Here is a 12,864-nt window from a genome sequence, read left to right on the forward strand (position 1 = left end):
CAAAGAATTTATGTAGATGACAGTTAATTATGTCGTTGAGAAACTAAAATAGCGTTTTAGATAGCAATCTAAGATCAAATATTATATTATTACAGTTATTCATCCAGTATTTATACCGTATCAATTGGAAGCGCCTCCCAGCACGGACTATTTCCCTGGTACGGGGAGATCTGTTCTTCTACTCTCGCTGCCGCTTATTCGTCTGGTGCATACAAAGATCAGAAAATCGTAAGAGTTTTATTTGATTTTTATTGTGAGTAATAACGTAGTAGATAAATCAGTGTTTTTAAAATACTTTTAGGTTGCAATCTCGTGTTTGCATTCATTATAATTAATAAATGTAGAGTATGTGATTCAAAGGTTATAATCATAAATCTTAATTAATTTTGTTATAGGCCACTACGGACACAGGAGACTCATGCACGCTTAGTCACACCGGGACATCCGCAGCTGCACCTTTAGCGGCTGGTATTATCGCACTCGCCCTAGAAGCTAAGTATGAAACTCTTCATTATTTATGCGAGCCTAGTACTTCGAAAAACGGAATTCCGTGGTTTTCAGATTCCTCGGAAACAAAAAACATCTTCTTTGGACAATTAATTGAACACAAAACGCTTTTATCGTGGCCAAAGAATCGGATTGAATTTGAAAATGTTACAACAATGCACATATTTTTAATTTAATTGTTAATTTCACAGTCCAAATCTCACGTGGCGAGACGTTCAGCACTTGATAGTCTGGACCTCGGAATATGCACCGTTGTCAGCGAATCCTGGATGGCAATTGAATCGGTAAAAATAAATTCATCTATTTATGCAGAAAAGCTAACAGAAAAAAACGTTGTAAGTTTGAGCATCCCCATAGTCTAAACAATATCCGTTTCGGGAGCCCATAGATAATAAAATGTGAATATGTATGGCAGATTGTGGCAAATAGGAATGTATTATGAGATAAGAGCACATTAATGTTTCGGATTGTTATATGCCCTTTCACCAATTTACAAAACGGTAATAGGGCGATAACTTTTTTTTCCTACCTAAGCTGAGAGCCTTGAGAGGCTATGTCAGCGTAACCCTAACTTTAGTAGGTGAGCTCACGGGGCTCAACCTGACGATGTTGCTAACACGAACCCTAGCAAGAGCCGTGCTTCGCAGAATCTACCACCGGATCGGAAACGCGACCCACTGAGAAGATCCGGCGAGAAACTCATTGGGCTGTGTCTGAGAGTTAATTTACTCGTCGAGCCCTTCGTCGCAAGCGACGGGTTCGATGAGAACGGTGACCGGTGCTTGAAGTACCTAAAAGCACCGTTAGTGGATCGGGAGGATCCGAGATGACGTGTTTTGGGCGACGTCGACTGCTTTCCATTCTGTCCGCAGGATCGGGAATGAGGGCGATAACAAACAATATTGATTTATAGAGAACGGTCCGTTCGTCTTTTTCATGTAGATATTATTATTTCTCCTAAGCGGAGCAATGAATATTGATTACATTTGAATAACAATTTTGTGTTTATAAAATCTTAAGTCAAGTAGGTATATGTTTATTTCCTTCTTTGCTTTAGAGTTGGACTTCGTTTTGATATTCGATTTGGATTTGGATTAATGAATGCAGGAGGACTTGTCAAAGCAGCTTTGAATTGGACTAATGTCCCAGAAAAATCGATTTGTCGAGTGAAAGCATCTCCGTGAGTTTTTTTTTTTCAGAATTTTTGTAGAGTATTTTTCTCTTTTATTAAAGAATCACAGCAGATTTAATACGTCGTTTTAGTCTATTTCCGTTTGCTCGGAAAACAGTCTAGGCGTTGCTTTGAAAATAAATTTGAGCGCAGACGATTCCGACCAAGCTCTACCGTGTGTATGTTTACCTGGTAAAAAATTCGTTAAGTTTTGCTAAACGGAATGAACTTTATGAGAATGCACTAACCTTACTATGTATTTATTTTATTGACCAGAAGACCATCCATATTTCTACAATTCTGTTCTTTTGTTAAATAGGTACCTTATTATTTAATCATAATATGATATTAAGTTGAAATTTTTAGTTCGGAGTACGAAAATAAATTGACCACAGGGGAAGGCGTTGATATTTTGTTGGACGTCAAAAATTGCGTTGTTAACTATTTGGAACATGTTGAAGTTATTTCAAATATAAAATATACTCGTCGTGGGGCGTTACAAATTTCATTGATTTCACCGCAAGGTAGGTAATGTTTTCTCTCTGTTCTGCTTATCTACTTTTGGTATGATCAAGTGAAATCGCTATATATCCGTTCTTTCGTGTAAGCATTTGACACACTTTTTATGTGACAAACGCTTTTGAGTTATGCCAGCCTAGTACAAATTTGTAAGATTTTCTGCCTGCTACGGAAAACTTTTTGTTACCCATCAAAGTTTTTTGTATTTTTTTGGGCATTTGGGATAAAAAAACACACACGATTTGTAATTTTTATAGGAACCAAAATACAGCTTTTGAGCCCACGTCCTCTTGATATATCCAATGAAGGTTTTTTCAATTGGCCACTAATGTCTGTGGGTACTTGGGGTGAAAACCCTAATGGAATTTGGAAAATTGTCATAGAAGATAAGGTAAAATATATTTTTATTTATATTTATGTAATTTATTTCATTTAATCTTTATAAACTAATGAGAAATTTCACGTTTTTATTTTTCTCATTTCACAGACAAACGAACGTAATTCCGGGGAAATTGGTACATTCAGTTTGATAGTACACGGAACTAATGAAATGCCAGAGCACATGAGAAACGGTCCAAGGAAATACAATAAAGAGTACAACAACAACAGCTACGGGGACGTATTCGAATACTTCGATAGCGTGCGTAACAGCGATTTGAACACGGTTACGGACGATATTGCAGCTGCCGTACCAGGGTCGCATGAGGCCGAGGAGTTTGACGCAAATGAAATCGACCCAGAAGTACTCGCGGCAGTTGAAAAAGAATTACAAAGAATTCATCACCGAAAAAACTATCTGCCTAGTTTCGGACTTTAAATAAAAAATTATTTTTTACTCCACAATGATCTCGAAAAAAAAGCGTACCTAATGTTATCTCGTGCTGTATGTAAATTTTATGACATATCATAATTATTGTCGATGATAAAAATAATTTAAGTTACATATTTATTATTATATATAAATAAAGTATGATTGTAGCTTGTTGTATTATGTTTTTTATTGTATACTTTTGGACGAATCTTTAAGAATTAGCACAATTTATTGCCAGTACTCTTTCTGTGATCAAAGCAGTCGTGGGATCCGTAGCTTATGTCCAAAAACGTTTGCGATTAGATCGTAAAAAATCGATGGTTTAATCGGTTTTCAACAAATAACCGATTCAGCGAAGGTCGCTCAGATAGTAGAAAATTGAGATTCGATTTTTTCTCTTACGCTAAGGACGCAATTTTTGCAAAAAAGAAATTCCTATTTTTCGTCGTGCATCAGGTTATAAATTTCTAGGTACATTTTAATTTTATTAAAAAAAATGATCGCTTATATATATCTATAATGAAGTGATTACAATTTCTCACGTTCAATTCGAAGTTTAAATAGTAAATCGATATCTTTATTCAACCGATAACATTAAATAATATATTAAGTCAGTCTCTAATATCTAGAGTAGGCGCAAAGACGGAAGTACCTACATAATAATATATTTTAAAATGAATATTTGTCGAGATATCAAAGTGGTACATTAGTCGAATTCTTACTTGTGTACATACCTATCTTATCTCAAAGATAGTAAATAAAAGACTTGTTATAAATACAATTATGAACAAACCAAAATAACCAATCTATATTTTATAGAAAATTACAAATTCAGTCTTTAAGAGATGCTTAAAAAGATTTTTTACATGTTTAATAAAATCTATTCTATATAACGTAAAAACTTAAATCTCTTAATTCTTCTATCAGGAAATCATCTTTGTATGTATAGATCTTAGCGATCCATTCTTCAGTCGAGATGATGTGTCTGCAACTGCCCCCATACTCGGGTGGCAAGTACTGGGGCTGTATGAACTTGTGGAGTGATTCCATGTTCGAGCCGTGAAAATGCAGACGGCTCCATACTGCAGCCGGTATGAATTGTTTAAACAAATAAAACACAGAATTCAAGATCCAGTTGTAGTTTATGATGTGGAGGCCGTGCATCGCCAACGGGAATGAAACCTTAAAAAGAAATGCATCTGTCTCAAAATGTTTTGATAGTTTTAAAATTTGCAAATGAAACACTCGCAATTGGAACGCAATCGGTTGCACATTAATCGATACTACTAATCACATGTGTAATTGACAATCTTGCAATTAATCACTTCCGGGGCACTTCTCAACTTGGTCAATTGATATAGAGACCATGGATACTAGGATAGTAGGACTTGCTTAATGCAAAGAGGTATTTACATATTGTATAAAATTCTGTTTTGAATATTTTATACTAACTCCCATAAGACTGACAATCTGGTACGCAACTGTCGGGGTCAGATGCCTCACGTGTCTGATGCTCAACCCATCGAGGTCTACGATGATGGTCACGCCCAGGATCTGTAGTTTTGGCTGCATCACAGCAATTTCATCCATGAACAGGGCGCAACGAACCACGTCTTCGATCGGCACAGCACTGGGATCCCAGCGTCCTGAGGAGGTTACACATATAAACACAATTATTACTAATACAATTCATCTGACCTATCCCTTTACGGGTACTAATCAATATAGTCTTTATGTTTCAATAAATTGGACTGTAAATATAATATGCAATGTTTAAATGTTTTACCTACCGAACCTCATAAGAACTATTCTTCCATTTTCCGGACTTTCGGGTAAAGTTGCTCCGTAGACATTTTTAACTCGTTGTAGTCCAAATGGGTCACAGTTGTACAGGTACGCGTTGTTTTGGCGAAAGTCTTCGTAACGCACCATCTGATACAATTATTTTTTTAAGTGTGATGTGGTAAGTAAGCTACAGTAACGTTTATACACCTCAGTTCTTTAATTCACAGGGAATTTATGAAATGAACATAAGTCAGTTAATGTAAACTAAATGGCGTTGGTAGTTATCTCATGTCAATTTCATAATGCAATAATTTATTGATGCACAATCACATGCCAACAAACGCTTCTGCAGTATCTGCAGTCCACTGTGCATCTTTATCGAATCAAAACTTAAATTCGTCTTTGCAATAAGTCTTACTTGGTTAGTCGGCTCGCTTAGTGATAACTGGCTACCGCTACCATAGACGACACACATTTGTGTAATCATAATTTTTCATACTAATTAAGAAGATAGCTCAACGTGAATGTTAAATTTTCTCATTATTTGTGTTTTATCAATAATTTTCGTGACATAGCCGGCAGACGCAACAGCAAAAACAGCATGTTTTCAAACAATTATTTTTAATGATATAAAATTATCTAGAAAGGAAATCGTTTATTTAGTTCGACAATGTTTGAACGTGATCCATTAAAATCTATAAATAGACTGAATGTAATATCTTGCTTACACTTTCAAGTGATTTTGCTTACAAACTGGTTCAGAGCGGTAATGAGATCATTGACCTTGTGAATAAGCCCGCGAATTTTGCTTCGAAGGAAAAGTAACGGAAATCTTTGGTAAACAAGTAAACAAAAAACATTGGCCCGAAAAAATTTACGGCGCTGCGGTTTTGAAAGTTTTATTGGTATTATTATTTTCAAACGTCGCGCTAGGTACCTATAATAAAATAGTTAAATTCACTAAGCGCGTGAAGTGTTCACTTGGTCACGGTCATAAACGAAATGAATTTCTTGTATTGTATTAAATATCAAAGAAATTTATTTTAGAAGGCTATAGCGATATCTATTGCCGACTACGAGCGAATAATTGAAACCTTGTTTTAGCAAAGCGGCGTTTATCGACCAGTCCGAACCCAAAAATGCACTAGCCATTTTTTTAAGCAATCCCCGACAGATACGTAATGCCACCCGGACTATTTCTGCCGTAAACAAATTTGACCTTCCCTGATCCTTTTTTAAATTTATTTAGTAAATCTTTGCCGGTCTTGTAAGCCCTTACGGGTCGGTACCAACACCCTGCCCATTTTGGCTGCGAAGCATTAAAGCGTAATGGTTTGAAGGGTGAGACAGTCGTTATATAACACAAATAAGACTTTATTTGTCATATAGTTCATACCTCAAAGTGAGCGGTGGCATTCACCTAAGATGTTTATGGGTTCCATAAATGATGATGATGATGATGATTATAATACAGAACAGCCGTGAGTTTGTTCACCTATCTATGCAAGAAAAAGTGCCTTTTCGCACCTGCCATACCGACTTATACATTTCAGACGTGCAACGCTTTTTGTTTGAGACATGAGCTGTTAAAATATGTAGCCTAATTCGGATATCTATGTTTTTAACCAACTGATTAGTATACTAACCAATTTGTGAGCTAACGCAGGAATAAATCGCCGACACCGAAGAAATCTGAGACAGTATGCGTCGTCCACGCGCCGAGGGATACATTCACCTCGTTCTGTGAAATTTCGATGGAAATACGAAATTTACAAAACCATATTTAATTTTATATATTCTCAGAAATACTACTTTTATGCAAAAAAAAAACATCGTCTCTTTTAAATCCAAGTCTATACACATGAATCATTGATTCACGTGCATTTTCTATAGTTGTAACAAAATAACAAACATTAGGGGGGGGGGGGGGGGGGGGGCGACAAACAAAACAATATTTTTGTTCGATGTCATCCAATTTTCATCAAATATGGCGTTATAACAAATTGTTACGTCACATTACAACAATGTACCAGGTTTGCATAAAAGCAAAGAGGTTGGAAGTACCTCTCTATGTAACGTCTCAAAACTTACCTTGTCGATTGTATTACGTTTCTGTTTTGTCGTTACATCGAGCTACTAGGCGCTTATGAATGTAAAGAAGTTAATGTGTTACAAACCGCGGACCATGCGGCGTAGCTCCTCGATTACTTTATGCCTAGTGTCAGGGAATTCGTTACAATTCCTCTTGGCGTACTCTTCAAAGTCCGGGTCTTCGTATCGGCTCAGTTCGGCTTGGAAGGCGATGTCAATGAACGGCATGGCCGCTTCAGTACACTGATCGCTATATTCCTATAGAATGAATAACAATTTGAAATGTTCAATTATGTTGAAGTTTTGGTGCCTGACTTTATTCGCATTAAATTTGCATAATAACGTTTATGGACGAGATTTATGAAGATAACGATCAATTATACTCCATTCCACATGTAAAACTTCACTAGAAATCACAGAAGAAAGTATGCACCTATGTGTATTGAATTAGTATCTTAAAAAGGTCAGCTTATATTTATTTAAATTTTAATTAAAATCCCGTAGAAAAGAAAAATAGCCTCTTGCCGTCTCATGAATTCCTAGTTGTTACTAGCTTTTTTCGATGGTCGTTCATTCATCGTTTATTGTTTCGGCGGTATTTGGTGTGATTTGGCTATGTCCCTGGCATTGCTGGTGTCCATGACTAACAGTGACCACTTACCATCAGCTGGGCCATATGGTAAAAACAAGGTAACCCAAATTCTGTGTTACATTTGGAGTGACGTGGAATCTGTAGTTGAATAAAATATAGAAAAGCATCTACAATTTTTATTACGAAAATAAAAATAAAAACTTCAATAATTATCACGTGCTTCGTTTGTCGTAGTAAGTTTGAGCCTAAGCCAAATCTTAATTTATATTATTCAGCTAAATAACATCTCAACGCTACAAGTGTTGATGTATTTGACTTTACTAGGCGGCACTGAAAATTTCGGGAATTAACGAAGTGATACAAAATTACTATTTCAAATGTATTTATTGCTTTTCGAAGTATTCTCCGCGAAATTTGACACATTTTCCATACGATGGAACCAATCATTGAAGCAACCATTCCATTCGGAAGTTGGGGTCTCCAAAATGGCCGTTTTGTAGGCGTCCACAGCTTCTTCAGGTGATGAAAATCTCTGTCCACGCAATTTATTCTTTATTTTAGGGAAAGTATAGAAATCATTAGGGCTTAGGTCGGGGCTGTACGGCGGATGGTCTAATAATTCTATGTTTTCTTGCTCTAAAAACTCTTTTGTTCTGTGCGCGGTGTGAGAACTCGCATTGTCGTGAAGGAAGATGATGCGGCGGTTGCAGTTCTCTTTACGGAGTTCAGAAACGACCTGTGGCAAACAAATGCTAGCATACCATTCTGCATTAACCATTCTTTGTCCCTCAAGAGGAATAGTCGTAACATGGCCGGTTTTGGAGACAAACGTAGCCACCATTTTTTTTGCAACACTCCGTGAACGAACAATTTTTGTTGGCTTTAACTCATTTTCGAACACCCAAACTCGTGACTGGTTTTTTGTTTCGGGTTCGTACGCGTATATCCAGGATTCGTCACCTGATACAATGTTGTATACAGCATTTGAGGATCCTGCGTGGAATCTTTCGAGAGTTCTGACGCACCAAGTAACGCGAGCCGCTTTTTGCTCTTCACAGAGCGAATGCGGTATCCATCGGGAAAACAACTTTTTTACACCTAATTGTTCATGCAAGATTATTTGTATTTGACTCATGCCAATGTCTAAAGTTGCCTGAATTTCGCGGTATGTCACATGTCAATCAGCTTACGCACAGCATCAACGTTTTCTTGGGTGACTGCAGTTTTTGGACGACCTTGACGGGGATCATCACTGAGCTTGACACGTCCACGTTGAAACTCAGCAAACCAGCGATAAATTGTGGTTTTGGATGGGGCTTCATCACCAAATGCAGAAATCATCCGGTCAGCACACTGTTTTTGGGTTAAACCACTTCGAAAGTCATAATAAATCATCGCTCTTGAATTTTCTCGAGTCAATTCCATTTTCTCAACGACTAAACAAGTTTGACAAAACCTCGTGACAAGACCGATAATATTTTTTTAATAAATAAATGGTATTCGATTTTTAAAACCAAGGAGTTTTCAATTAAAAAGATTTTAATATGACAGGAACAGTGGAAATATCCCATTCCCGATACTTTTAGTGCAGCCCTGGTATATATTTCTATTTAGAAGTTGGTTGTTATGGTAACAGCGAAGGTTGAATAAAGATAAAAAGTTTAATCTTGGTGGAACGCGAGAACAAAGTTGCGTTAATTAATTTATTTTGTAAATTTAGAGCTACTTCAAGCTTAAACTTGTAACAACAGTGGTTTATTAACTGTAGATAAGCATCGGTGAAAGTGCACAAATGTCCGAAAATGAAACTAAGCCGCTAGTCGTGGCTTCTCCAATTCTTTGCAAAAAATATCACGGAAATTTCAACCATAAACCGTATTTCAACCGTAAACAACCATAATCTTATTATACTTAGTCTGACCATAAATACTGTTACAAAGGAAAACAAAAAAAAAACTATGGCAAATAACATTTATTACTTTTACAGGGTGTTAGTTTAATACATAAACATAAAACAATTTAAAGTATAAAAAGCTCATTCGAAGTGGTCTCCATTGGCTGCAATACAGTCCTTTAAACGTTGAGGTCAGATATCAATAGAAGCACGCACTCTTGCCATGGGAAAATTTTTCACTGCCAATCGTACGGATTGTTTTAGGGACTCCAAATTATCATGGCGTTTAGAGCAAGCCGTACTCTCTAAAACTGACCATAAATCATAATCCAGCAGATTAAGATCGGGACTAGACGACGGCCAGTCTTCAGCTCTGATGAAGTCCGAAACGTTCGTTTCCAACCAAGACTGCGTAGACTGAACTTTATGACCTGGCGCCGAGTCTTGCTGGAAGGACCATTCTTGATTATTGAACATGGTGTTGTTAAGGGGCTTCACTACCTTCTCAAGAATGGTATCTTGATACACTTGTGCCGATATTTTGATACCTTTTTCACAAAAGTAAGGCCCAGTCACTCCTTCATAGCTAATACCCCACCAACCAATCACTGAAGTCGGATAGTGCCCACGTTGCACTCTATCGACTAATTGGGAAGCTTCCTTAGAGCTTTGAACATAAATACGGTCATTTTGATTGTTAAAATGTTGCTCAATTGTAAAAAATATCTCATCCGTAAACAAAATTTTTCTATGACCTCCCTTTGCGTACCGCTTCAGTAGTTGTTTCGATTTTACCACCCTATTCTCTTTTAAATTATCAGTTAAAAAATGACCAGTACGTCTCTTATAGGCTGCAAGTCCTAAGTCATCTTTTAAAATACGCGACATGGTTCTAGGTGCCATCTTCATCTCCCGAGATAAAATCTTTTGCTTTCGGACAGGATTTCTTCGAATTCTTTCCCTTATGTACTGCTTTGACCACCTTTTTCGTACGAACATTACGTGGACGGCCAGATCTTTTTCTGTCACAAACAGAGGAGGTCTCATTGCAACTATTAATAGCCCGGTACACAAACATTTTACTAATACTAAGCGTATGGAGAGTTTTAAAAATTGCATTTGGCTCCATACCTACTTTGTGTAATGCAAACACAGCGATTCTATTCTCTTTATCACCCCACTCCATTTTAATATCGCAAAATATTGTACAATGTATTGGCGCCAAAATGAGAAAACTCAATGAACAATCATATAAAAATGACAGATTCCAAATTCAAATGTAATATTTTGTTTATTTTTAATTGTAACAGTATTTATGGCCAGACCCTAGTCAGGTCATAAATTCTGTCACATGTTTAATTTAAATAATTGAAACAAGTTTATTCATTATGCAACCATTCATATACCAAAATGAACTTAACAAAACATAGATTCTTATGACACTAAAGTTTATTCAAAATGACCTCCGTGATTTTGAATACAGGCCTTCAATCTGCGCGGCCAGTCGTCTATCGCAGCACGAACGAGGTCCATGTCAATATCGGCGGCTACCTTAATCAAGGATGTCTTGAGTGACTCCAAATTGGGATGAGGCTTTGAGCACGCCTTTTCCTCCAAGTGTTGCCATATCTTGTAATCTAACGGATTCAAATCTGGACTGGAGGAGGGCCAGTCTTCGTGCCGGATGAAGTCGATTTCACGCGCCGCCAGCCAGTCTTGTGTGCTCTTCGCTCTATGAGCTGGCGCCGAATCTTGTTGGAATACCCAGTGCCTGTTATTGAACATAGTATGAGAAACAGGTTCCACAAGGTTCGTCAGGACTGTATTTTGATACACAACTGCATTCGTTTTTACACCTTTCTCACAAAATTGTACCTCTGTTAAGCCCCAATAAGAAACTCCCAACCATACCATGAGCGAGTATGGAAAATGACCTCGTTTGACACGCAGAATATGGTTGCTCGCTTCTTCACTAATGTGTACGTACACCTTATCATTTTGTTTGTTGTAGCTCTCTTCTACGGTAAAAATTTTTTCATCCGAAAAAAGTATTTCCCGATATTTTTTTCCCGCGTACCGCTTCAACAAAGCGCGGCATCTCTTCAGTCTCAGGTCCATTAGACGAGCATTCAAACGATGTCCTGTTTTTCTTCGATATGCCCGAAGCCCTAAGTCTTCATTTAACACCCTTTTCACCGTGGTTCTGCTTAACCCCATCTGAAGGGCCAACAGTTTCTGCTTACGTTTGGGATTTCTTTGAATTCGCGCCTTCACAGCTTTTATCACTGCTGGAGTCCTAACAGACCGAGGGCGACCACTTCTTGACCTGTTATCTACACTAGAGTCTTCATTGTATCGTTTGATGGTACGATAAACGAATCTTTTGGTTATATTCAAATTTTTCAGTATGTTAAAAATTTGAATTGGCGCGTAACCGCAACGATGCAACGCAATAACTGCAACACGGTCTTCTTTAAGCGTCCACTCTATATTTAAAAATGAGTAAAATTCTAAAAGTATACATTTTTATTTCCATGAACAATTCGAAATTCGAATTCAATAAACTTTATTGTGGCCAGCATTCTAAAAGAAAAGTTTTTACTGTGTGACACTACTTATGACCTGACTAGTTATCGACAACAAGATGCTAGTGCACATTTACTGGACTGAGAACGGAAATGAGTACAAATTTCACTCACCTTAAAATGGATAACCTATAACGTATCGAAATTAATCGTTTTATTTATGTATTGTTTTATGCAATTTACTTTCACTGAATTCGCGGCGCGTGCGCTCTGGACGCTTACACAAACAGACTACCCGTAACCGTAACTCGTGAATACTCGTGATTGCGGTAGCTAATCATAAATCACTGTAGCTTATAGATGTGTGGGGAATTAATGTAATTTTTCGAACCGGGACGATTAATCTCCCGAGTATGCCTACCCACGCATCGAAGATATGGGATACCATGTGTTAATCGAACCAAATAGTCCTAGTTGCAGCCAAGGGTCCAATTGCCGACACAGACTGTCGGGTCGGCGGGATTGGCAACTAGACCGTTTTTGTTTACCTATCTGCTAGTAGCCAGTCTATTCTGGCCTCACTTTGACTTTGCCAAACATTTGCTCCAACAAGCGTTTAATTGAATCTATATACGCATGGAAAACGTGACCCTTTGAGAAGATCCCGCGAGAAACTCAGTGGATTGTGTCTATGGGAAGACTATCGGTTCGTTGATGGTCGGGTTGTAGGAAGTCTTGTGTCACATTTATCCCCTAAACACCCCACTGGATCCTTACTTATGTGGTACATTATCGGACATTGGTACAGAGCGACCACCAGAGCCCAAATACGAGACCCCAGCTTTATTTTTTACTGGTCGTAGGATCTCTTGTGAGTCCACACGGGTAGGTACCACCACCCTGCCTATTTCTGCCGTGAAGCAGTAATGCGTTTCGGTTTGAAGGGTGGGGCAGCCATTGTAACTAAAC

General features: G+C 37.7%; 2 protein-coding genes across 2 annotated transcripts in view; one reads left to right on the plus strand and one right to left on the minus strand.

The window, feature by feature from the left end:
* LOC114240289 (neuroendocrine convertase 1) overlaps positions 1 to 3,320 on the plus strand; it is a 28,892-nt gene extending 25,572 nt beyond the window's left edge. Inside the window, exons 9-15 of the mRNA XM_028170764.2 lie at positions 96 to 228; positions 396 to 496; positions 699 to 791; positions 1,565 to 1,687; positions 2,045 to 2,202; positions 2,455 to 2,588; positions 2,685 to 3,320. Of these exons, the coding sequence (XP_028026565.2) occupies positions 96 to 228; positions 396 to 496; positions 699 to 791; positions 1,565 to 1,687; positions 2,045 to 2,202; positions 2,455 to 2,588; positions 2,685 to 3,014 (1,072 nt within the window). The 3' untranslated portion in view covers positions 3,015 to 3,320. The remainder of the gene's footprint in view (positions 1 to 95; positions 229 to 395; positions 497 to 698; positions 792 to 1,564; positions 1,688 to 2,044; positions 2,203 to 2,454; positions 2,589 to 2,684) is intronic.
* A 104-nt stretch (positions 3,321 to 3,424) lies between these two features.
* Positions 3,425 to 12,198, minus strand: LOC114240360 (clavesin-1). The gene is made up of 6 exons (XM_028170878.2): positions 12,070 to 12,198; positions 6,971 to 7,142; positions 6,440 to 6,534; positions 4,799 to 4,940; positions 4,461 to 4,654; positions 3,425 to 4,190 (listed from the first exon to the last, which is right to left on the minus strand). Exons 2-6 carry the CDS (start codon positions 7,110 to 7,112, stop codon positions 3,894 to 3,896), a joined length of 870 nt encoding a protein of 289 aa, XP_028026679.2. The 5' UTR covers positions 7,113 to 7,142; positions 12,070 to 12,198; the 3' UTR covers positions 3,425 to 3,893.
* Positions 12,199 to 12,864: the final 666 nt, after the last annotated feature.

This window comes from Bombyx mandarina, chromosome 21 (assembly GCF_030267445.1).
Source record: "Bombyx mandarina strain Sakado chromosome 21, ASM3026744v2".
NCBI lineage: Eukaryota > Metazoa > Arthropoda > Insecta > Lepidoptera > Bombycidae > Bombyx > Bombyx mandarina.